General features: G+C 27.1%; 1 protein-coding gene across 1 annotated transcript; it reads left to right on the forward strand.

Annotated features, from left to right (window-relative positions):
* Window positions 1-27,467, forward strand: LOC147809919 (neurabin-1-like). Its single transcript, XM_087162932.1, has 12 exons — window positions 1-98; window positions 5,997-6,067; window positions 6,179-6,342; window positions 8,152-8,284; window positions 9,647-9,715; window positions 11,002-11,104; window positions 14,198-14,324; window positions 17,226-17,434; window positions 17,905-18,001; window positions 20,345-20,602; window positions 23,596-23,651; window positions 27,328-27,467. Exons 1-11 carry the CDS (start codon window positions 1-3, stop codon window positions 23,638-23,640), a joined length of 1,374 nt encoding a protein of 457 aa, XP_087019058.1. The 3' UTR covers window positions 23,641-23,651; window positions 27,328-27,467.

Genomic DNA, 27,467 nt, shown 5'->3' on the forward strand with positions numbered 1-27,467 from the left:
ATGGGAGCAGAAACATTGTCCCACCGCCTGGGAATACGCAGTTATTTTCCTGAGACCACTTCACCTTCCGATTACCAGTCTCTGTTACCTCTTTACAAGTAAGTACTTATTGTGAATTCCTCATAAATTTATAGATTAAATGTTTGTTAATACCGTGTGCTGTGTACGGTGTGCAATATTAAGAAGCAAGTACCTTAATAACATTTGATCTAACGGTTGGATTTTCATGCTCTAAGTAGCAATCATAATCAAGTCATTAAGATAATCTCTAAGAGGCTATCGAATTAAGATAGCATCTCAGTAAATGAAGAGCCAATCATTAAGTCAAAAAATGTTGAAGTGTTTGCTTTCTTAATATTGTTTTTTTAGGAATGAGGTTGCAAACATTAGTCTAAGTTCTTTAAAAAAAAAGTAAAAATTACAAGTGAGTTCCTATTGTGGATCCTTCATAAATTTATAGATTAAATATTTATTAATTTGTTCTTCAATAGTGTGTTATACACAATATGCAAAATAAGAAAGCGAGCACCTTTATAATCTTTCATGCACTGAGATAGGAGTGCACAACCTTTTTGAGTGAAGAGCCACTTGCACAGCAGGTTGGCTAAGGAAAGGCCGCACATGTATTTAGTCATGTTAATGACAAATGTAGTGAAGTTTATTTAAACATTAGCTTTATATTTTTTTATCAATGAACTTAGTAATATATTTGTAAAAGATTAAAGGTGTTCCATTATTAGAATTAATTCAAAAATAAAAAAAACTTATACCTTTTTTTACAAAAAAAAATTGCTGTTTTTATCATATGAACAATAGATTTATCAAAATAAATAAATATTGAAGAAAATAAATGTTTTTTTTAACATATCATGCAATACGAAAATTCATTTTAGAATTAAATTCTAATAAAAAAATTGCAATGCCCACAGAATGAAAGTAGGAAAAAATTTAGTCATAATTAAGTAATATAAATTCAAATTAAATATTTTAATTGAGGAAAATTTATAGGTTTTAAACAGAAGCCTAAAATAAACACAAAACTGTGATAGTTCAAAATAAAATTCAATGCTTATTTTGTAATGTATTTTATTATTTCATTTTATAAATCATTAGACTTTTTTTATATCGTAAGCATTTTTCTTCTTTTTTATCGAAAAAGATCACTTAAGCAGCAAAAAATTTAAATCTAAACTACAAACAGTGAGCAGTATAAAAATTCTCGTTTTCCGCCATTTTATGATTTCTCAAGTTGCAATAACATTGCATTTAAATTAAGGATGCAACGAGTATTTGGCCCTTCTGTAAAAAATTCAGTTGGTTGAATGATCAGTCAAATATTCGGCAGAATATTTTTTAGAAATGCATTTTTAAGTTTTTTTTATTTTTGAATTTTTATAGATGTTACTTTGTTTTTTAAATTATAATCAGACAAGTCAATTTTGTCATTTTTTCGATACTTTGAGAATTGAGAAGGATTTTTTCCCATTTTTTTGCTGTTTTTATTATAACCCAGCATTTTAACAGAACGTCTCATACTATTGATTTATTATCACTCTTTCCCGGTACTGTAATATAAATAACCAGTAACATAGAAAAGTGTGATTTTCAGTATTAAAGTTTTGTTTCAGGAACTAAGAAAAATTTGTTTTTTCTTTTTTTAGTTATTTTTATTATGACTCAGCATTTTTTTTTAAAAATAAAGTTACTAATAAAATTTATTTTATAGCAATTTTTTTCTTCTAAAATTATGGCAATGAGACAAATTGAAATTGAGATTTTCAGCATAAGATTTTCATTTAAAAAATTAAGAACGTTTTTTCTAACTTTTTATTTTCTTTAAATAAAAAAAAACTTTATTTAGACGTTTTTATTATTACGCAGTAATTTCTAATAGCATTTCTGTTGACTTAATTCATTTTTCTTGGCTTTTTCTGGTAATTGGAAAACTGAGATGTTCAGCTTCAAAATTTTCTTTCAAAAATTAAGATTGATTTTTATGTTCTCTGTTTCGCTTTTCGACATTTTCAAAATCGTTCTTAATTGGCCTTATTTTTTCGAGTTAATTTATGAATACGTTTTTCCAGGAAATAAACTGCTGTTTGTAGAAAATGCAACACCATGAAAGAATCATCAGAATCAAATGAAATTTAATGCAGAAACGACTTGTACTGATACAAATAAATGATGAAATTTTCAAAACAAAAGAAACAAATTAAGCGTCCGAAATCAGTATTTGGTGCAGCCACCACGCGCTGCAATAAGTGCTGCTATACGACGTGGCATGGAGTCAAACAGATGTTGAATATCTGCTTGAGGAAGAGAATTCCATATCGCTTGTATGCGCAACCAAAGTTCGTCTTTGGAAACTGCAGGACGCGGATCACGAGTGAGACGCCGACCAACCATATCCCACACGTGCTCAATAGGCGACATATCCGGCGAATAAGCAGGCCAAGGAAGAAGTTGCATGCGTTGTGCTGAACAGAAGTCTCTAACAGTCCGCGCAACATGTGGGCGTGCATTATCCTGCTGAAAGATAGCTCCAGGGATGCCTTGAAGGAAAGGAACGACTTCGGGCTGTAGCACTTCACGGACGTATCTGTTGCTATTGAGATTACCCTCAATTCGTATCAAATTGGATCGTCCATGATACGAAATCGCACCCCAGACCATAACTCCGGGTGTTCGACCACTATGTCGTTCAATAATACACTCAGGAAGGCAGCGTTGACCGGCATAACGTCTAACACGAACACGGCCATCATGGGTCCACAAATTGAAGCGTGATTCATCTGAAAAGACAACTTGGTGCCAATCAGCTCGCCAGTCTCTGTGCTCAAGAGCCCACTGCCGACGCAGCCGTCGATGATCCGCCGTGAGGGGAATCCTGTATAATGGCACCCTTGCACGCAATCCACGGCGCAGCAGACGACGACGAATTGACGAAGCCGACAATTGTACACCTGTAGCAGTAGACCAATGTGCTGCCAGCTGCCTGGAGGAAGCTGTGCGATCATTCACCGCCATGCGGAGCAGGTGTCGATCATCGCGCTCTGACGTCACCTTCTGTCGTCCAGTGCCTGTTTTTCGAGTTGTTCGGTGCTCGTCGGTCCACTGCTTCCAAACTCGCATCACTGTGGAACTGTTCCGCTGCATACGAGCTGCTATTGCGCGATAGGAAAATCCTCCTTCTCGAAGGCCGATTATCCTCCCTCGTTCAAACTCCGTAAGTTGCTTGAATTTCTTATTCTTCCGTCGTGGAGGCATACTCAGGTCTCACTAAACGTTTGCCACTAACAAATAATCATAGACTATTTTCAACGTCCCGCTACAGCACTTTATTTATACGCTTTCAGCATCAATTCAGAGGGCGCTGCGCGCGCCACGCACGCGCGATGGCTCTGAAACTTTATTAATTTGCATAATATCCTATAATTGACATTTGCTGCGAATTTCATTTGATTCTGATGATTCCTTCATGGTGTTGCATTTTCTACAAACAGCAGTTTATTATTCTGAGCATTGAAATTTTAGTTTTAGTGTTGCTATGCTGCTAAAAGATTTTGCTATTTGGCCCCAAGTGTACGGTGTTCAGTTGATTTTTTTTTCTTTTTTTTTGCCGAATATTTGGTTTTTGACCAAATCACAATTCATTACCACATTCGACCAAATCATATTCGTTGCGGAAAAAAACGAAGAAAAAATAACTAGGATTTACGATAAAACTGTATCGAAATACCGTATCAAAAAGTGATTATTTATTTACGCACTTAACAATCACGTGTCGTAATAACATCATAATAAATAGAAATAATTGGGAGCAAAAAATTACTTATATTTATGCTGATCTCAACATGAATAAAGCGTGTCAAATGCACGATTTAAAATTTGCATGTCGTAATAGAATAATTGGAATTTTTTATAATGCGTGGGAACTCATAGCAATAACTGCCGATAAAAATTTTTGAAAAACAGAAAGAATTGCGAAAAAAAAAAGATTAAAAATCACTTAGAATAAAGATGAAATCGTCACAAATAAAGTGCACCAAAAAGTGATTAATTAAATGGGTGATCTGAAACTTGCGTCGTAATAAAAAGTCGGGATTTTTGAAATCACGTAGAAAAGCGGAAATAACTGTTTTAAGAAAATCATTCATATTTTAAATAAAATCGGCTTAAAGTAAGCGCGTTAAACGTACATTTACTGAAGAATCTGTTAAAATTGATTGTGTCAAAACGTGATGACTTAAAAGTGCGACTAAAAATTGCCATTTTTTAAATTTTTTTTATTGTGTTTAGAAGCTTTCACGGGCCGCACTTCAGTAGTCGAAGGGCCGCAGGTTGTGCACCCCTACACTAAGATGTTATCTTAATAATTCTACTAATTTAGCATCTTAGCACATGAAGATAAAATAATTAGGCCAAAGGATATTGAGGTGCTCATTCTTTTATTTTACACACTAAACTGTAGCTTTTTGTATAAAGCTACTAATATTAGTCTAAGTTCTTTAAAAGAAGAAAAATTAAGAGTATTTAGTTACTGATTTAAAGGACCATTGACTAAAAGATTGCACTTGACTACATGTCTATGAGGCTCAACCAGCCTGCAGGCCAGGGGCCAAATTAGCCTCACTGCCTTAACAAGTGGCAATCATTTTGTGCTTTCAGGACAAAAAATGCTTCTAATGACTGTTAGTTATTGTTTTACATACTGTATACAAATGCATCAACTTTTATATTGCAGAAGGCATGATAGATGTTATGAACTTAATATTTCTTTTTTAAAAATTTATAATCTTTAATAATTTTTTACATTACCATCAATTCTATAAAAAGAAAACTTTGTACCAGGGTAGTGCAACTTGTAGTCCTTAAAAAGTTATTGAATTTAATTTTTAAAAAAACATTTTTTTAATTTTGTATTATAAGATATTTTAGTCTTTTCACAGCATTTGGAAATATTTGTCTTTTGAGCTAAATTATTTCTTCAAAGTAATGATAAATGAAATGAATTTTTTTATTCTCTTTTTTTTTTCTTGGCAGGGATTTAGATGTGGTTTTTTATCCGTAGCATGAACAAAAACTTAGAGAGCCTGACTGGTGTGAAAATGAATTTGACAAGTAAGTGTTCTCTTTATTAGTTGTTATTTTAAATTCAACTTTTTTAAATCAAAATTAAATAAACCAGGTATGTAATTTGTAACAATTTTCTTTTAATTGTTTGTCAGCTTTGCAAGAGATGAAGTTATTTACTTATTTTTTTTATATTACTTGTTTATAAAATCAATTCATTTTAAAGCTTAAACTTTCCTTTTTATCCCTTTCAGAAAGTTTAAATATCATTTTTGAAGTTGAAATAATATTTTTATTTTTTAAGAGTTTTTGATTGTTTGTAAAGAATACCATTTTTAAAAGGTGGTACTTCATTGTAATATTTAAAACCTTATATTTATTGGAATTTTTTTTCCGGGTTAAATACCTGAAGTTTTAAAAACTTAAGAGTATAAACAGCCATTACTTACAAATTGTATTTCTTCTCTAATAATGAAATTCAATAAATTTTTTATAGCCTTTGGATACCAGCTCAACAAAAAATAGCAATCTTGGATATATAGAGCTAATGACTGAAAATGAAGCTGCTAAGTTATTAAGTAGCAGGTAAAGCCTTGTTTTTTTCTAAAAAGGTCAATTAACTGTTTATTATATCTAATTTTAGCTTAATTTTAAGCTGTATATTTTAATCTAGTTTTTGTAGTTAAGTATGTAATTTTTTTTTGTTGTTACTGAGTAAAGATGGAGCTGTTGAGTTATTAAGTAGCAAGTAAAACACTGTTTTTACGTAAAAAAGTCAATTAACAGCATTTTTGTATATCTAATTTTAACTTACTTTTAATAGTGTATATGTTAATCTAGTCTTTGCACTTTTTATCCCATCTTGATAAATTTTCATTTTTGTTTTCTTTAAGATATCTTTAACTGTCTTTTTTTTTATCTAGGGAACATCCAGCATTGTTAAGTGATGAGGAGGCAAGAGAAGTAGTATTACTTTTATCTAGATTTGATGAAAGTCATTAAGATGTGGCTTAAGAAACATTAAATGATAATTGCAAGAAGGAGGTATTGAATGCCACATTCACTCAAGGCGAATTTGATTCTACGCTCATACATGATGGTACAGAATATCATTTTCTTGAAGATGGCCACTACTATTTCGAATGTCCTGGTTTATCTCCTCCAGAGATCGAAGATAATTGCCAACTAGAACCTGTGAATGACGTGCCTGATCCTGAACACCCAATTCGTCAAACTACAAAAATATCATTTAGCACGAATCCAATTAAAGTAATTTCCTTTTTTCTTCTGTTAATTGGTTACTTTTATCTGTTATGTGAGGAATTTTCGAACTTCTTTGGAAACTTTTGTTCATATTAAAAAAGAGGGCGCAATGCAAAATTGCTTAAAGATTTAAAGTAGATGTTAAGTTGAGAGTTCTTATAATGATATCATTCCTATTTTTGCTCTCACATAAATTTTTATTTATAATCAAACTTTTAGGGACCCATAATCACTGTCTTAGCAAATTATTGATACAATATTTACATGCCCGGCGTGTAAAAAAAGGATATATGCCCAATCAGAATGCCTGAGATGTGCCATGCTATGTAATTTTCAAACCCTGGTACCTACCCATTTTTACTATAGTTATTGCTATGTGTAGTGAATATATATATTCATAAAATTTTCTTATTTAAAAATTCATCTTTGTTTGAGTCACAGATTAATTGGTTTTAATATAGCAAGAATAATATTGATAAAATAAATTTTAAAAAGAAACTATAAATTTTTTATGGAAAAAAATTATATGGCAAAAGATAACTTACGATTAATTTCTAACTTATGAGTTTTATTTAAAAATTTCGGTGTAAAAATTGTCTAATCATTTTTCTAATGCTTTTTAAGTATTCTGAGTTCATTTAAATAGCTTAGATGTAAAGTTTGCTAATTACTGTTTAAATGAAACATGCGAAATGGAAGAAATGTTGTAATAAACCATATAACAAAGCATAACTAGAATTTCCTTTTAAAATTTGAAATTTTAGGCAATTCTCCAAAAGTGCACTGTATTGTTCTGCATATTATACAACTAACTTTAAGCTGGTAATGGTATCTGTTATTAGTTGAAATACTTTAGTATAATTGCATATCACGCCTTTAATTTAATATAGAATGGATTTTTTCAACCTTCTTTCAAACTAACTTAAGGTTTCTGATGTTTTCTATCCAATATATACATCATTTTTAACTTTCTAAAATAAAATTGGTTAGAATTAAGTTTTAATTCTGTCAGAACATGCTCATTTTCACATTATTGTCTGAATTAAATTGCTCATTTGTTAGATTAGGGATTCAGTTTGGAAAGCAATATCGAATTTGGTTTGTCTAGCTGAAAATTAATTATTATTTTGCACTTTTGACGAATATTTTTAAAAAAAATATAAGATTAACATGCTAAATAATAAATATAATGAATATAAAATTTTAATTAAAGCGAAACATTTAACACTTTGTTTTATAACTAGTTTTAAATTTTAATGAATCAATAAAAAAGTATGAAAGATTTATGGAATAGATCAAGATAGAGAACTGAGAAGTTATAAATGGCATCCACAAACACGATATCAAAAACTAAATAGTACCATGTTGATGTTCAACTTCTAATAATCATGTGTTTGCAACTAATAATGTTAAATGAAAAGTCATATTACAGGTACAGACGAGTTTTAATGCAATATTTTGTTCTGTTGCATTGTTGTAAGAGAACATTATTAGTGGGACTTAAAAGTCCTGTCAGTACAAAAAGGGTTAATTAATTATGGCTTGACCAGTTAACTTATGGACTTGGCCAATTAGCTGACTTTCCTTTTTTGAATAGTATCCATCTCCAAGTGTTGATTATTAAATGATATAAATGTTGTAAAATATTCAGTTAGGTTTTAGATTATGTGTAATGAATGTAGCAATTGTCCACAGAAAAATTACATATTATACATTTTAAACTCCTAATAGACTTTTCTTGATGTCATAAACTATTGCCCTTAACATTGTATATTCCCATATCAGTTTTAATTTTAAAGGTATTGTTATTTCTAGGTTTATAGCACTCATTCTACGGAAGACTATGATAGACGGAATGAAGACGTTGATCCGATATCTGCATCTGCTGAATATGAGTTAGAGAAAAGAATTGAAAAAATGGATGTTTTTCCTGTTGATCTTATTAAAGGTAATTTTTCAATTAATGTCTTTTTGTGAAACAAATAGTTTTAAATGATAATTTTTTATTTTATAAATTTTTTATTTATTTTGTTAATGCAAAGTTTTTTAGTTTAAACTTAAATTGTAATCTTGTATTTGTCTTACTGTTTGATTGTCAGAGGGAAATGGAAATAAATGGTGTCTTTTAGAAACATCTCTAAGTTTTATTTAGCAATCAAATTTATTTTTATGTTTTTTACTCTACTTTTCTTATTAGTTATTAGGCAGATTTTGATTGGTTTTTTGCTTTTTTCCCATTTTAATACCACTTTGCAGTCTCCAAAGTCTACGTAAATTTTTTTTGACAATGATTCTAAAAAGACAGGGAAACATCTAGTTACCTTTCACTGTTGTGTGCAAAATTGGTCATTAAGATAACAGATCATTTCTAGAATATTCACCTCCTGATAAAAGTTTAGTCAAATAATATATTCAAATTAGTAGTTAAACTTTGCGATAATAATAAGCACTAAAATTAGTGTTTATATTATTTTTATCAGACTCTTGTACCGTAATTGTTATTTATTGCCCCAGTGATAATATTGTCTTCTACTTGCACCAGTTATGATTGCTTTATGTGCCACTAGGTATGAAGAAGGTAAGTAAACACTTTACACTAGCTGTAGTTAACGGTCAGTTGCTGAAAATGTGGATAAAAGCTCCTCTAAGTGAGTTGGAATTTGTCTTTGTTTACTTTACTGATTCGAAAGACAATACAATTTCTAGAAACTCTTAATTCTTCTAGAAGACATTTAAACATTAAATTGATAGTTTAAAAAATCAGTGTCATAATGAAGAAGATGTATAAAGATGATTTCTTATAGAAGTTTTGTTATATCTGTTTAGGGTTGTCAATATGAAATACCCTATATAAAAATCACTCTGTTAATTCAAGATATGGTTATCTATGCTTATAGCAGAAAAGTAGTATTACTTGAAATTCTAATTAGTTTAAATATTTTTATTCATATAGAGTAAAATGGTATTTATTTTAAAGTTTAGGTATGTTGTCCTTTTTCCTAAAATCAGATTCTTGCATTTCTTCTAATTATTATTTTAATCAGATTCTTGTCCTATTATAAAAGATTCTATTGCTCTTCGTTTATTGTTAATACTAATCAGTTTATTATTCAAACCAACCAGTTGCTAATCAGTTTATTATTTGAAAGTTACGCCCGTCACATAACTTTAAAATAATATAAATACTGGTTCAACTTGTGCAGAGTGTTTATATCATTTATTTACTAAATTGTTTTGAATGTAGCTCTTTGTTTTGAAATGAAACTATTTCATCTGAAACTAAAATTTTGATTTTTTATTTTCATATTAGGTCCAGAAGGCTTAGGGTTAAGTATTAGTGGAATGGGTGTTGGAGCTGATGACGGAGTGGAAAAACTTGGTATATTTGTGAAAACAGTTACTCCAAATGCTGATAAAGATGGAAGGTACTTCTTTCCATAGAAATGTTCTTACAATAGTTTCTATTAAAAATACTTTGGTTTGAGCATGGAAATAAAGCACTTCATTTTGTTCAGTTACCCTAAGTTCACCTTGCAGCTCTAATTTCAGAATAAAATCTCAAAGATGTGAAAGGTTATGTCCTTGAAGCAAGTTTTGTAAAGTGTATTAAAAATTTTCAGTCTTGCTGCAATGTCTGTTAAAAAGAGATTTAGTTTTAAAAATATGAATTCTATTTTTCAAAAGAATATTTTAATGGAAGGCTCATATTTGTAAAGGGAGTTTAACCATAAAAATTTTGATAATTGTGTGTCAAATTTCTTCTTAAATGATGCTAAATAATGCCAGATATTTATCATTAAGTTGAAAGTGAGATAAAAAATTGTTAATTTTCATGTTAGATAATCCAAATAGGTTTTTTTTTATTCTTTATTGATAGTCCTTTAACAAATTACAACATATATTTAAATAGACATTCCTGATTAACACGGCTTTTAACACAGTCAGGGCCGGATTACCCATTAGACCAGACTAGGCCCCCTTAAAAAAAATTTCTTTAAGAAAATCAATTTCAATTATACATTAGTAAAATACGATAATTCTTTTACTTCTAATGTAGCGAAATAAAGTAAAATCTTATTTATTATTATTTATTTTAATTTTAAATATGCTTTCTTAAATGAAAAGATATATAAATACATTTATATTTGAATAAAAAAAACATACGAGAAAAAAAAATGTAATCTAAGGTCCCCAAAAATTTGAATGGCCCCGCATGCTCTTAATCCGGCCCTGAGCACAATCAAGTTAAGCTGATGTAAAATATGATTTACTTGTTATTTTATATAGATTGTTTTGGCACTTTTTTTTCTATTTTATTAAGCATGTATTGTCAGTTTTAATTAGAAATGTGCTTCATTTAATGAAGCTATAAACTGGATACCAATTCACATAAGAATATTTGATAACAACATAATGAAATTTCATATGAATTGATTTATGTGTTAATTACATGTGCCAGTCAAATTTAAAAAAATGTGGTTTCTGGAAAATCGCCCGAGATAATCAAAAGAGTTTTTGCCAATATCTTACTATAACTTTCTAATAAAATGTGTTTTGCATTTAAAAAAAATGCAGATGTGTTACAATAAAATTACTTTTGAAGTTTAAAAATTCTAATTCATGTGTTCAGTTAAGTTTTTGTTTTTTCTTTTATATTTTGTGAAGAATCAGTCAATGATCAGATTACAGAAGTTGATGTAAAATCCCTTGTTGGTGTAACTCAAGCTTATGCAGCCACTGTATTAAGAAATACTTCAGGACCAGTGAGGTACATTTTGTTATGTGTTATTCAGTGGTTGATATTTTTTATTTATTTCTATTTCTATTGTTATTTTTTGACCTTAAAATGTTTTCTCCAAAGTAAGGATATAAGGAATAGTAATTTGGCAGAATACCAAATATTTGACCAAAAAAAATCGGCCTACTGAATATTAAGCGGCCAAATAGCAACATTTTGTTTTTAAAAAAATTAATTAATAAATATTTTTTTACTTTAAAATTAATCAAACTTAGCTATATTACTGGTTTGGGGTAAAAAAAAAAGCTGTAATAGTTATTCATTAAAAATATTTAGGATAAATAAAAAACTGACTAACAGCTATGAAAAAAATGAAGTTGAAAAAAGAAAAAAAGAAATAGAAACAAAAATCCTTTTAATTAAGACAAAATTTGAATGTTAAAAATATTTTTTCCCGGAAAACAAAGTATCCATGGAACGTTAAAAGAAATATAGTATATTAGAAACGTTTTTAGAAATGCTACGCTATAATAAAAATGTCCAAGGAAAAAGATTATATAAACAGTGAAAGAAAAAAATAAAAATCCAATCTTAAATCTAATGAAAATTTTAAAGTTGGACATCTGTTTTCTAATTATTGTATTCTCAAGAAAAAGTTAAAAAAAAGAAAGAAAAGAATTAAGTCTAATAGAAACCCTTTTTAATTACTGCGTCTTAATAAAAGCGTTGATTTTTGAAAAAAGAAAAAGCAAGATAAGAACCAAAACAAAATTCATTCTTAGTTTTTGAACAGACAATTTAATATTAAAACTCTCAAGTTAACTTTTTCATATTGCCATATTTTTTGAAGAAGTGACAATAAAAGAATAACATATATTAGAAACGCTCTTTAGAAACGCTCTTTAGAAACTGCTGTCATAATAAAAACGCTGCTAAAAAAAGTTAATGAAAAGAAAAAGAGAAACAAATAAAAATTGTTCTTATTTTTTAAAATATAACTTTAACGTTGAAAATCACGGCTTTTTTGTTACCTGCTATCTGTCTTTCAAAACAGGAAAGAGTAACAAGAAATGAATAAAATCTATCAGAAATGTTCTGATTAAATGCTGCGCTATAATAAAAACAGAAAAACAGCAAAAAAAGTCATAAAACTAAAGGTCTTGAAAAAACAATAAAATTGACCTGCTTGAATATAATTTTTTAAAAAATCAGCCATACAAAACATGTGGTTCAGTATAAAGTAATCTAGTTTCATTTTTTGAAATTTTCCTTTTCCATTTGTCTTCTAGAATATAAATTTGCAAGCTCATAAATTTTAAAACTCAATAAATTTGTGTAAAAACTATTTCTGATTATGTAAAGTAAAAAGACTATTTTATATAATTTTTTAATCTTTCTTATTTCTAAAAGAACTGTCAAAAAATTTTTTTCCTAGAAATAATTTGCTGAATATTTGGCCAAACACTCGGTCAGCCGAATATTCAGCAAACGGGCCGAATAAGTCGAATACCGAATAGTGGTCAAATATTCTTTACGTTCCTACTTCAAGGAAGGATTATACTCTTCTTACTAATCTAGAATTTAATTATCATGGACTGTGAATAGGCTCATGCTAATCACTTGCTTTTAAAAATTTTGGGTCGACGGTTGACTTTCCTTGAGGAAAGCGGGGCTATTTTGGGTAAATTGATAAATTCTATATTTTAAGGCAAAATATAATAGAAAGCAAACTGGAGTTCAAATTTAATCGCGCCGTGGAGTGTCCTGTATCATTAGTCATCTGGTCTATGGCAAGTCCTGGCAATGGATTTTTCCTTATAAAAGATATAAAAAGCTCAAATCATGCATCATTTAATAAAATGTGCCAGTAAAATAAAAAACAGCGAAATTCAGTTTTAATATTTTGTTTAGTTATTGGTTAAAATTAGATTTCTAGAAAATTAGAAAGAATAAATAAAAGCCATTGATTAAAATAAAGAGGTGAAACGCAAGCAGAATTTTAAGTTGAAGCTTCCTTTTTCTGGAATAAAAACATTTCATATAAAGAATTCGAAGCAAAGATATTCTGATGAAAATATTAGAAAACAATTAAATTAAGTTATCCTATTTAATGAAAAACACATTGAATAAGCAATAGAATTAAATAAGGTTTTTTTTTAAAAAAAAATGGTTTTCATTTTTAATAATTGAAAAAAAACAAAGAAAAAAACAAAGCCTATTGCCTTTATTGAAGGTAAGCATTAATACTATTTTTAAAATAGTATTAATGCTTACCTTCATTAATATTCATAGTTTATATCCCTCACTGACGTTTTTCTTTTTCCTTCTACTCTTAGTTTTCAATAACCTTTAAGTGTGCCTATTACAGCTGCATAAATGTTTAGCTGTCCTAAACACAGCACGAAAATTGTTTTTTTTTCTTACTCTTACATATTAAATATTTACAGATGGTAAATTAAAAAAAATTGGAATTTTTTGGTGTGGGGAGTGACCAGAAAAACATTTATTTTGATTCCTAAAAATTATCCAAAAATGGAAACTTTCTATAGACACTTCCAGGACGTATGGTGAGAATTATTTAACAAACTATAGCATCCAACAGCATTTAAAAAGATAGCTGAGTTATGTAGTCTCCTTATGCAACCCCAATAAATGATCTTTTATTTACCTAAACACTTTTCTTGTGTATTTCATTTATTTTGACATGTTTTCACATATCATTGATTTACTCTGGAAAAAAAGGCATTCTTGCAAGCTATTTTATTTCTTTCTGAAGTTATTGCTTGTTAGTTTGTCTTTTTTTAGTTCACTTATAGTCAAAACGTTTATTAAATATTAGTAAATACTGCTTTTGGATGTTTTATCAATTTCCTCAGGCTCTTTGTTAATGAATGAAAAATATTTGTGTATAAACTTATCTATAATTATTTAGTGAAAGGTTTAAATAAGAGCAATTGCAATATTAAAACTCTATTGTTATATTCCAAGAAAAAAAAAGAGATAATTACTTTTAAAATTTATAGTTTAACCTTTCATCCTTTTTGCCTCTTTTTATTAAAAATTATTGCAATTGATGTCTCTTTTTAATTTTATTTAGTTTAAATTTCCCTTTATCTTTTGCAGATTTGTTATTGGACGTGAAAAAGATGGAATTCAAAGTGAAATTACACAGTTAATTTCTCAATCTCTGGTAGCTGACCGTGAAAGAGAAACTGAACGGCCCAGTAGTGACTTTGCTTTTGATAATAGAGTGAGTATAGTTTTTAGTTTCACTGCGCAATTTATTATTCAGAATTTAATATACATTTATTGATTTTAGTGAGGAGTTATTTTTGTTTCTTCAATTTTTAATAATCGCAAGTCTTTAATTTAATGTTACTGCCTCGATTTTTAAAATTTTTTTTCTTCTAAAAAACAGTGCTTTATTTCAATGAAAAAAAAAGTTTTGTGTTTATATTTATATTTAGTTAAATATAAAGAAAAATTATCAACAAGATAAAATGTAGTATGCAAGGTAAGATGCACATGTAGCAATTATTTTAACGCTCAACTTTCATTTCCCCCTTTATGTTAGTTTTATCATATTTTACTGAAAATTCTTCATTATTCTAAATCTTAATTAAAAGAAGGAAAAAAAGTCTGTTCTTGCCTTATTTTGATAGAAAGAAACATATCTTTTCTAATTATGAAATTGATATATTTTTTATCATGTTCAATTAATATACTTTTTTTATTGTATACAAATTTATATATTGATCTTGTACATTTAATTTTTTAAAAATTCTTATTTTAATTTTATACTCACTCTTTCATATCTCATTTTACATGAATTTTATAATGTATGTTCTCTGAATGACATATTAGAATAATATTGTATAAATTTTGTTTTCAGTTTATCAATGCTATTTCCTCATATTTCATTTGATATCAGGTAGACTGCATTTCTTTTCTTTAAGCAATTTTTTTTATCTCCTTGTCTGTTGTTATCTAGGTTTCCCATTTTCGGCTAATGATTTTATTTCAAGTTTAAAATACTTCCTATTTAATTCACAAGCTCGAATTAGATGAAAGAGGTAGTACTAAATAACATTATTTTACTTAATTTTCAAGGTGATTGGGAATCCCACTAAAAATCATTTTAAAGATATTTTTTAGTATTCATTGAATGAAACAATTTAATTCTCCCTGATATTTTTCATAGATATATATGATTTAACTCTTGTCTTAACGATGAAATGGAAAAAAAGGATATTCTATGTGAATTTGTGCCTGCTTTGGTGACTTAAGTTTAAAGAGGCACAAAAAAAAAGAAGAAGAAAGAAGCAGAAACAATTCTACTGCAGTTAATTAACAAATTTATTCAATGGACAAAATATATTTAATTAAAACTTAAACAAAAAAATTAAGTTAGTTGGAATATTTATAAAAAGAAAAACAGATTTTAGAGAGAAATTAAAAGATTTGAGAAAAACTAAACATCCCATTCTGACTGTATCATTCCGTGAACTGAAGAGTTCATGGGGTGGCTCAAACAGTTTCGGTTAAAGTTACAAAGTCGGTTAAAGTTACGCTCGTTACAAATTAATTTTATTATTTTATACAGAATACTTATTTTCAGTTTATATTCATATTTTATCTAACTATTTACAATTTTGTCTTATTTAACCTTTATATAACTATTAGCTACTTATGACAAACCCATCATCACATTTATTTTTTAGACTATATAAGTTTAATACTTATAAGAAGTTTAGACTTTATAAGTTTAGTACTAAAACTTGGTAAATTTAGTGAGTTCAGTGCTTTATATTCTAAATTTAGTAATTCATTTAGTACTCTCTTTATTGTATTACTAAGAAAAACAAAATGGCCCATTAAATATATTGATTTTATAAAAAAAAATTTTTATGCAAAATAAATTTTTCATGTTTTGTTTAAAATGGATTTTGTTAAAAAATAGTATTATCTACTCACTAGTGCTTATTAGCTACTTTGTTAAAAAATAGTATTAGTTATGTAACTACCTATTTGCTACTTATAGAACTTATGAGGAACCCCTCATCGTACTTATTTTTCAGACTGTATAAGTTTAATTCTTATAAGTTAGACTTTATAAGTTTAGTATTAAAACTTGGTAAGTTCCGTAAGTTCAGTGCTTTAGAATGTAATTTTAGTTATTCATTTAGTACTCTCTTTATTGTGTAGTTAGGAAAAACAAAATATCGCTCCTTAAATGCATTGTTTTTTTTTTTTTATGTGCGAAATAAAATTTTTACGTTCATTTCAAAACTGACTTTGTTAAAAAATAGTTTCTGTCTTTATAATTTAATATCAGTTATATTATTTTATCAAACTGATTCAGTACTTTTTTGGCCCATTTTGCTAGTGTGATTACATAAAATGAACTGAAAAAAGCAAATGAAAAGGTAAGATTGAACTACATAAACTGCATTACAAAAAGGCAGATCTATTGGATATATTTTTCAACACATTTGAGTTACAAATCTACATTTTTGTTTCTGATTATCAAAGTTCTATTCAAGATTGGTAAAAATTTAACCAGACAAAAAAAAACTATTTAAAAAAAATGCTACAGTTACATTTTTAAGTTAAAATTATATTTTACATCTAGTAATTATTTCTTTGCTAATTAACTACTGTATAATACAATTTTCAGGTTTGTCAGTTTTATGCTTTTGCAATATATTTTTCTTGCTATAGTAACAATGTTGGTCACATGGCTAGGTTTTTAAGTGCTGGGTAACTCAAGCAAATTTGTTAGTTGCTTAAATCTTTGTTAACGAACACTCACATTGAAAGGTGATTATATGATACGTGACTTATAGGTTTGAAGTGATTTGGGGTTTTAAAGAAAATCTGAGAATTTTGAGTAATAAAAATTTCAAGAGTATTTTTTAGTCTTTTGGAGAACTATGTTTTAGAAATGAACTAACACATAAATAAATAAAAATGATATTGTATTTTCTGAAAGTTTTCATTGTTTTGAATTAAATTGCTGTTCATCACTTTTAAGTAATTTTTTCATTTGTTTTCTTGCAATGAATTTCGCTATGATCTGAGAAACTTCTAGGGTATTCCTTGCCATTAAAGTTTCTGAAATTTAATATTCTTAAATACTTTTTTGTTAAAGCTACAAGCAATGGAGCACATGGAGTGTGACTACAGAAAATGGTTAGACATGGCTCAATGTCAAGTTGAAGAACTAAGTCTTAGTTTACAGAATGTTGAACAAGAGCTGTTGCAAAGCAAAAGTGACTTAGGTGCATTACAATGCAAATATTCAACACTTGAAAAGAAATACAGCAGAGCCAAGAAATTTATAAAAGGGTTTCAGAAAAGGTAAAGTTTACAGAATTTTTTTAAATTATTTTTTTTTTAAATTTTTTATTTATATTTGTTAATTTTTTTATGTGGTTTTTCTTTTCTTTTTTAAAGAAATTTGTGACCATCTTGTTCCATTTTAGCTGTGTTTTTTTATGGATTTTTTTAAAATAAGTAATGGCTTAGCTTTTTTTAATTAAATTCTAATTTTGACTATAGTTTTTATTAATGTATTAATTATTTTACTATTTTATGTAGAGTGAATTATTTAGTTCTGATAATTTTTTCAGAAAGAATTGGTAAAAAAAACATTATTTTTTTCCTTGCATTTAGTGCTTAGGTCTTAGAATGAAAATAGTTTTCCTCTTTATTTTGAAATGTCCTAGTTGTTAAGGTCTATTCTCCTCAGAAAATAAAAGTCTATTTTAAAGGCATTATTAATAATTTTTATACACGACGTGCTCAGTGCTTATTAATTATTTTTACAGAGAAAAAGAGCTTATTCAGTGGCAAGAGTATTATGTTCAACAACTGCAAGAGAAAGATCAAGAATATAATGCTTTGGTAAAAGCTCTAAAGGACAGGGTATGATTTACATTGCTTTCAACTATAATCAATAATATATACATTTTTATAATGACACTTAATTCAATTTAAAATTATTTACTTATTTATCATGTAGATAGCTTATTTTACTTTTAAAATATTTAAAGTGATAAATTAGTTGTATTTTATTGTTATAAAGCTTACTTTAGTTATTTACTTCTGTCGTGCTAGAATTTTGATTTATTATAATTTTTTATGGAATAAGATCTTACTGCTTTGTTTCTGTATTTAGATATTAAAAAATCTTTTTTTAAATAATAAATTTGTAGTTAAATTTTAAAAGAAATTTAAAATATTTTTCAGGTAATATTGCTTGAACAGACTCTTGTGGTGACTCTTTCCAACTGGTCTTCCTTATAATACACCTTTAAAGCCGATCACTCCACAATGTAGAAATCTTGTCAGCCCACCTAAATTTTTAAGTAAATTTTTTAGTTTTCTCTTTTCACTTTATAATTAATCTTTCATTCCTCGTGCTGCTGTATTTTTCTCCCCACCATAGTATTTTCACTGTAGTGCAAGTAATATGATCTTGTAGTATTGCGTAATTATAAAGCTATGATAGGAATTTTGACATCAAAAGATATTTTTAATGTATAGTAAAAGTCTGTTCTATCAACAATTCAGAAAAGTTGCTGAAATCCTTGTTATAACCAAATACATATATTTAATGTTAAAATAGCAATTAAAATGAATTAGACATATTAACCTCTTTTTTTTGTTTTGAACAATGTAGATTTAAAATATGTATCTAGAGTAGACTGTTTTTGCATTCTGAATGACATTGCTTTGCATTTTGGAAAGGGCAGGAATGTATAACACAGGATTGTTTGTACAACAGAATCTAAATTTTAGTAACATAATTGTACCTTTTGAAAACTGCCTCAAGTTTTTGAAAAGTGAAAATAAAATGAAATACACTAACAGTTTTAATGTTAGTGATATAAGTAAATGTTGATTTTAATAGTAAGCTGGCAAGAAGAGAAAAAAGGGGCATTATAGATATGTGATAAAAGAAGTAACTTTCTTTTCTAGTGCATGGTTGCCTTATGAAAATAAGGGGTTAAGATTGTAAAAAAGAAGTTTTTCACTTTTCTCTATCAATACTGGAAATAATTAAGTTTTCTTCTATTTAAACTTTTTGGTATTATATTTCTCGTTTAAACATAAAAATAGATTTCCCTAAAAAAATTTGTCATGGGAGGGCTAGTAATTTTTAATTTCTAAAAAACTTTCCAATTTTGTATTTTTAATATTATAATTTTGACAATGACTTGAAAATTTGTCTTAATAGTAAACTTCGTTTAATGTGTTTTTCTTGTTATATTAAACTTTTATTTAATTTTAATAGATTATATTTTACATCAAAATAGGGAAAAACTATGCAAGGCAACCCAATTATCCTGTGGAAAATTTAATAAAATGTTCAAATGAATTAGAATTGTAGTCTCTAGTATATTTAATGATTATTCTAAAGCACTTATTATATGTATTATTTTGAGGTTATTTGCTCATCACAGTTAGACATTTTTAGTTAGAAAAGACTAATTTTTTCCCTTTGATTTTGAAATAATTCAATGATAACTATAGCATGACATGTTCTTCAAAAAATAAAATATTGTCCATTTTTTATTAATTTTTTATTTTTGCAACCAATTTTATTCTATTTTTATTACTGGAAATAGTGAGAAATTTTTTTTGCATTTTTTAAAATAATTTTTTGTAATAAAAGTTTTGAAATTAATGTACTTAGCTAATGTTTTATAATGTTTTTTAGAATGTTATAGTTCTGTTAGAATGTTATAGCCAAAAGTTCAGCTCTGTTATGATTCACTCTGTAATATAGTTGCAGTTATATAACAATGTGTTTCTTTTGATGTAGGAGGTTAAATTTTGAATTCTAAAAATTATTATTTAAGAAAAAAAAGCATTAAATAACTTATTTCAGTATACTAGTTTAGAATAACGAACTATTATGAATCATATTGAAAATAAGGCATAATTGAGAATCTTACAAGAATTATTCTATGGTAATTGAAATTATACTTAATCAGAATAGAGGTACAATATATTATATATTAACTTTTGTGTAATTAGTGTGAAATAAATGTTGCAACTGCCTTTTAATACTAACAAGAAGAGTTGCAGTCTGAGGTAGGCTAAATAATACCGCCGTATTTAGCAAACTATTTAAACGTTATTGAAAAAAATATCCAGTTTAAAGAAACAATACTTTATATGTATATTTTTCTTGTGAATGATTTTAATAATTACTAAAATGAAATTTACATCTGATTTCAAAAGGATTGATTATTTTTTTAGAAGTTCAGTGCTTTGATCTGTCTGATAGTGAAACATCAGATAGTGAATTGCAGTCCCCATTTAGTCCGGATGATGAGTATTGTGATAAACGTGCCACAAGAAAGACGACCAGATTGTGAAATTTTATTTGATACAGCGGTTCCTCACACTAAGCTACTTGATACAAGTGCTGCTAAAGCAAAGGCTGAATTGGCAAACAAAGGCAGTTTAGCTAACAGACAGTCCCAGTCTATTAAGAATCAATCATTGTCCGATTCTGTAAGTTATGTCTGTAATCAGTATTTTAAATAATTATTTTGTTTTTGAAATGATTCATAATTGTTCATACTTAATTTATCAAATTTCTATTTTTCTGGAGGATACTTTGCTCATTTTTTGTATAGTGTGCCAAAATAAGAAAAAAAACCGGCTACACTGAATAACTTTTGATCTAATGATCAGATCTTCGCGTTCTGTGACTCTATCTTAGTGGTTCACGGGATGATTTCAAATATACTATTATTTAGTGAAGATGATATTTTCAGTTACGAAATCAGGCACAAAAATGTATTTCCTCTGAATAAACCTATCTTTTTTTCTCGCAGATTTAGTATTCTGCCACCCTCCCAAATAAAAGGGGTAGCCGCATTCTGGGAAATGAGGTCCTAATAGTTTGGTCAGGAGAGTGATTCAAAGTCTGGATCCCCTACTGTTCATTTTATTTATTGCGTATTTCGCCATATCTCGAGAAATTAAATTGAAAGATTTTTGCACACAATTATAAAATTAATTTAACTAAAGATAATCCATGCAAAAAATAAATTTAGTAAATATTTATTATTTTTTAATATTTTATTTAAAAGTACCGTAAACCGGGGCGAGTCTACCCATCCAGGGGCGAGTCTACCCATTTTAGTTTTATTTAATTTTCACTATTTTAAATTGCAAATAAAAAAAATTTTACCGACGGAGGACTTAGCTCAGACTCTAAGGAAGATGGCGCTGTAGTAGTTTGATCCGTTTTTATTTATTTGGTGTCTTTTTAACCGACCTGTTCAAACGTCTTTTGAGAGATTTGTATTGAAAATCAGCAAACTTTTAGTTGGTGCTCCGTAAGTATATTATTATTAGTACTATTTTCACCTTGGTTAAGTGATAAACTTATCTAAGACTAAGATTACATTAATTTTATATGAAAAAAAACAAAAAGAATGTAAGTTTTGCTGTTGTAAACAAAAAGCCAGAATTCGCGGGGCGAGTCTACCCATTCGTATTTAGTTTTAATAAAGCATAATACTCTAATTTAGAGCTTTGTTGATATTAAAATTAAGTCATTTTAAATGAATTTGAGTATATTATTTTAATTCTGCATTGATAAATTTATCATTAATAAGAAAATTTATAGGTTAAATATAAATGTAAATATAAAATATGTTTATTTTACCTATTTTTTCAATTTTTATATTACAAAATTAACTTTTTTTATTTAATGCAAGTTAAATAAATTATTATTTATTATTACAGATGGTTTGAAATTATATTCGCGAAACAAATGGATTTAAATGTTACAAAAAAATTCCACGATTTTGTTAATAATCTTTAATTATTATTATTTATTAATTATTTAATTGTAAATTTATATTAATTTTAATTTATTTTTATCAACAATAATCAGAAAAATTTTTTATTTATAATGTTAATGATTATAAAAACAAAACTCTGATCAAAATGTGATAATCGATCACATACTCAATTTGTGTTATTTTATGAATAAAAAAATGGAATATATAATAAAGTTCTGAATTTTACTTCATAAATATCCTATATAGTAACTAAAATAAAAATTTAATAGTAAAATTTGATTATATACAATGTTAACATTCATTTTAGTAGAATGGGTAGACTCGCCCCATACGAGAGATTTGTCAGCAGTTCTATAAAAATATACAGTAACAGCGTAACTGTTAATATTTTCTGAAATCGACTTCTCAGCTTTAAAGAGGGATAAATAGCGATTCCGAAACACCTATTAAAAGCCTTTTTTATTTAATATTTACAAAAGTTTGAACACTTGAAAGTTGACAAACTGAAAAAATGGGTAGACTCGCCCCGGTTTACGGTACTCAATTTGTGTTATTTTATGAATAAAAAAATGGAATATATAATAAAGTTCTGAATTTTACTTCATAAATATCCTATATAGTAACTAAAATAAAAATTTAATAGTAAAATTTGATTATATACAATGTTAACATTCATTTTAGTAGAATGGGTAGACTCGCCCCATACGAGAGATTTGTCAGCAGTTCTATAAAAATATACAGTAACAGCGTAACTGTTAATATTTTCTGAAATCGATTTCTCAGCTTTAAAGAGGGATAAATAGCAATTCCGAAACACCTATTAAAAGCCTTTTTTCTTTAATATTTACAAAAGTTTGAACACTTGAAAGTTGACAAACTGAAAAAATGGGTAGACTCGCCCCGGTTTACGGTAGTCAAAGTAGTTTGAAGTGTAAGGTTTAAAATTTTTTACATCATTTTAAAATATCTGATTTTACATGGCAAACTACAAAATTTGAGCACAATCGTTTCAATAATTCCTGAGATTTCACTCAATTTTGTATTTTGCCAACTAAAATTAGATACTTTATAATGGTGTAATAAATTTTATACATTACAATTCAAATTTTTTTTTACTATTATTAAGTAAAATAGTGAAAAATATTGCATGGGATTATCTTTAGATGAACAGATTTTATAATTGTATCCAAAAATGTTTCAATACCTTTAAAAAATTCTCGTGATATGGCGGAATATGCAAAAAGTTAAATTTACATTAAGGGGTCAAAAGTTTGGACCGCTGTTCTGACTAAACTATTAGGACCATATTTTCCAGAGTGCGGCTACCCCTGTATTTTTGGGGTTAGAAATCCAAATTTGTTTTAAAAAAAAGCATACTTATTCAAAGAAAGTAAGTTTTTGTGTCTGATTTTGCAACATAAAAATATCGTCTGCACTAAATAATTATCATATTTGAAGTCACCCCCTAGAACTAATAAGATTAAGTCCCAGAATGTGAAGTCATTTAGTTGAAGCTATTCACGGTGGTCTGTTTTCTTTTGTTTTTGTGCACTGCACATTAAGTATATCTTGTTAAACTTCTGTAACATGATCCATCTTAGAGTTCACATTACTTTATATTTGCTTTAAATTATTCTTTAATATTTTTTAAAATAATTATTTTTACATTTTATGGTTTATTTTTTCCAGTCGCCTGATAGAAATTCTGTCTATGATATCTTCATCAATCCTTAAGAAAGTTTCCAGTAAGTAAAAGTTTTGCTTCATATATTAAACTTTAGATTCACACAAAAAGCACACTTAAAGGCAGCACATGCTGAAAAAAATAAAAATTAATTAAAGGAATGAAAACTAGTACAACCTTCTTGTTGTGTACAATAATAAACTTGTTCTAATAGTAGTAGTACTTAGATTTTTTTGTATATCATAAAACAAGTAAACTATAACATATTTAAACAAATAATAATTCCTGTAGTCTTCTGAATTCAAATTTAGTTAATAATATTTATGATTTTAATAACATTATATTTCTATAATAATTATTATAATTAACATTTAATAATTATTTCAAGCAACATGAAAAATTATTTCAAGCCACACGTGTATCAGAAAAGTACCATACAATTTTTTTTTTGTATAAATATTTTAAAAAAAAGTAACTTTTATAAATTTAATGTTTGAGTAATTGTTTTGCATTTTCACATCTTTTTGCATTTATTTATTTAATATTTTCAGATAAGGCATTTCTCATTAATTTTGATTTTGAGATTCCTTAAAAAAAATTTTTAAAAAGTTTAAATTACTATTTTTGCATTAAATCCACTATTTTTAATTCATTCCTAGAATATTAAAATCATTAGTTTTATTCCATATTCTTTGATAAAAATAATTAACAAGCTAGTAATTTCTTATAATTGTCACATTTTTCAACAAAATAACAATATCAAACGCATAATTGGATTTTACTTGATTAAAAACTTCACTTCAAAAGTATACAAATTGGGGATAATATTCGACATTTTTAAGTGCTCAAAAAAAAGGTGTCAATTTTCAGGACTTGTCAGTTATTCATATCTTTTATTTCTGAAGCGAATGATGTTTTTAATCAAGCAATATCTTACCGCTTCAGTTTCTTGGGATTATTATTTAATATAATTGGATTGCGTGAAACGGAATCAATGTATGATAATATAACAACTTATAAACACACGATTTGGTTATATTAATTTATGATTTACCACATTCATTACTTATTTTATTTAGGAAATTATTAAAAAATCTACTGTAACTTATATTTTACCTTTAATTTTTAAGCTACTTTGATCTATTTTTTAATAATTTAAGTTTGTATGGCCGACAGTTTATGTTTACGAATATAATTTTGCCAGTTTATTATTGAGAATATATCGTATTTATGTAATTAAATTAACTCTACACTTTTATGTGACAAATTAGAAAGTTTTTTTTTTTATATCGAAGTCAACTTAATCATTAGTTGTAATGCTACCTGTTGCTTTTGAGGAACAAGCCTTGTAAAAAATATTTTGTGACATTTTATATGATTTATAAAAAGCATTTTAATATTGTATGGAAATTTCTAAAACCTGGTTACAAATCATCTTTTTTTTTTACTGAAAACTGCTAAAAGTAAATTCTAACCTATTCTTAGGATTTGAGTATTTTCAGAATTTGAATCCCCCCCCCACATAATATACTTAACCACTAAACTACCTCTACACTTAATAAAAAAAGATATTGACTTTTTAAGGATTTATTCATTACATAAATTACTGCGGATTTATGAAATTTTGCCCATATTATTTAATGATTAAGTTAAAATCATTCCCAGTGAAATATTTTCAATTGAAAGTTTGAAAAATTTTCAATGGATTGAATTATATTAGGAAATGCTAGTTGTTTGCACACATATCTTTGTATTTTTATTTATTATTTGAAATTTATAAATTTAAATCTATGACTTTAGAAAAAGTTTTTTAACACATTAAATGTTATTCAAAGTTTCTGTTGTAAAACTATTACTTTCTTATTTTGAAATATTTAAGAATATTTTTTTGTACTTACTCTTTATTTAAATTTTCTTAAATTCTTTTTTATTGTTTTTTTTTATTATAATTAGTTGAAAATTGAGTTTTTAAATTGTGCTAGAATAAAACAATTTTTTTAAATGTTATATTTATACTTTCTCACAAGTAATTTGAAACTAAAATATATTGTTAAATGGATGAAGTTTTAACTACTTGAAAATATCACAAATAATATGCCACTAACAGGCATACTGTACTTACTCGGTGTTAGACACAGAATGAAAGAAACACTGAGATGCAGCAGAAAATCTCAAACATGTTATAACAAGAAACAAAGGAGTGGATTAGCAGGGTAGAGAAAGCAAGTTTGCACAAGATAATCAAACAAAAGTAGGTTGAAAAGAAGCAGGTGTGGCAGGGGTATAGTGTCATCAACCACACCTTTCAGCCTGTATTTTAAAACTGTAGGTTTTTTATTATGGTTTTAATATAGTTATTAATTATTGTATGTCTGTTAATGTGACATTCTCTTTTCTCAATATATAACCTTCCCTTGGATAGTGTCAAAATATTTTTCATGAAATATTTTTATGAAAGAAAAAAAGTTCAAGCATTAGTGGTGAAAAGTGTTCATGAGGCCACTGTTATGTTCCTTATCTTTATTTAACTAAAAAGTATTTCTAGTAATATTTTGTTCATGTAAAAGTCAGACCTTATTATCTTAAATAGTAAAATGAAAATTGTAAAAGTTTTAGAGTTTTTTTCTGAGAAAATTCACCATATTATTTCTTTAAACAATATGATCAGTAGCCAAACCGCTGTCTAAATATGATTTTTAAATATGTTTTTAAGTTCAAGTTCATTTTTATGAAATGGATATTTTCGCACTTGCATTGTATTTTCAAGATTCTGAAATTCAATTTTTTAAATTAAAATTTATACAAACTGCAATTTAAAATATAACATACATAATTTACAAAAAAATATTTTTTAAAAACTAGGTTTTTTTTTTAAATTTTACACCATTTTTACTTAGTTTTAAAATTTTAATAATAATTCCATTCAACTTATAGTTAAAGAAGTTTCTTAAATAATAATGATCAATCAAATTAATTAGTGTTCTGCATTCACAGTCTTTCTGGCAATTTAGGATTTTATAAATTTTTGAAAGATTTTTGTCATCATTTTAGGGCAATTTAGCTCAGCATCTTAGACACATAAGAATATCAAAAAACTGCCTACTGATATCAGTTAGTAGAAAATGATGTAGGACTGAATAATATTTCCAAACTAGTGAATTTGTTTTAAAAAACATTTCTATAGTTTCTTATCAGCATTCTTCTTATTATTATTTCAAAAAATATTTAACTTGTGGGGTAAAATTATGGTAATTTTTTCCCGGGTCACCACCAAAAAGAAATAAGTCAAGGAATTTTATCATTGTGTAAAATTAGGATAAATGTCAGTATATTCAACTGAAATGCCCAAAATTTCTTGGAAAATGAACAAATATATGTTTGAGGTGCCTTAAAGCTTGATATTTTTTTCCAAAAAAATTGGATTTGTAAAAAACATTTCTTATTTTCAATCTTAAATGGCACATATAAGTGTTTAGTAAAATATTTTATGTTTAAGAATAAGGCCTAACTGAAAAATTATGTTATAAATCTTATAATACAAAAATCAGAAAATTCTATAAAATCTGCCGAGATTTTTTTTTTTGTTGACAAATTTTATTCAGTTTAACCCGTCCAATCCTGATAAAAACAAATTTAAAATGCATTATTTGCTAAAATGTTACATTTTTTACTAGCTAATATTAAAATTTTCCTTTTAAACAAATGCTTTTTATATGCATTTCTTTTGTATGTTTTAGTAAATCAAAGTGCTTCTTCAGATGACATATGCATGTTTGATCAACTTGATTTCAACCACGCCCAAGTAATGACATCACAGTCTTGCGAAGTAATATCTCAATCTTCATTTGAAAGTTATACAAAAGTAGAAACAACCTTT

Source organism: Parasteatoda tepidariorum, chromosome 5, assembly GCF_982258835.1.
Source record: "Parasteatoda tepidariorum strain Cologne lab strain chromosome 5, Ptep-v5.0, whole genome shotgun sequence".
Lineage (NCBI taxonomy): Eukaryota > Metazoa > Arthropoda > Arachnida > Araneae > Theridiidae > Parasteatoda > Parasteatoda tepidariorum.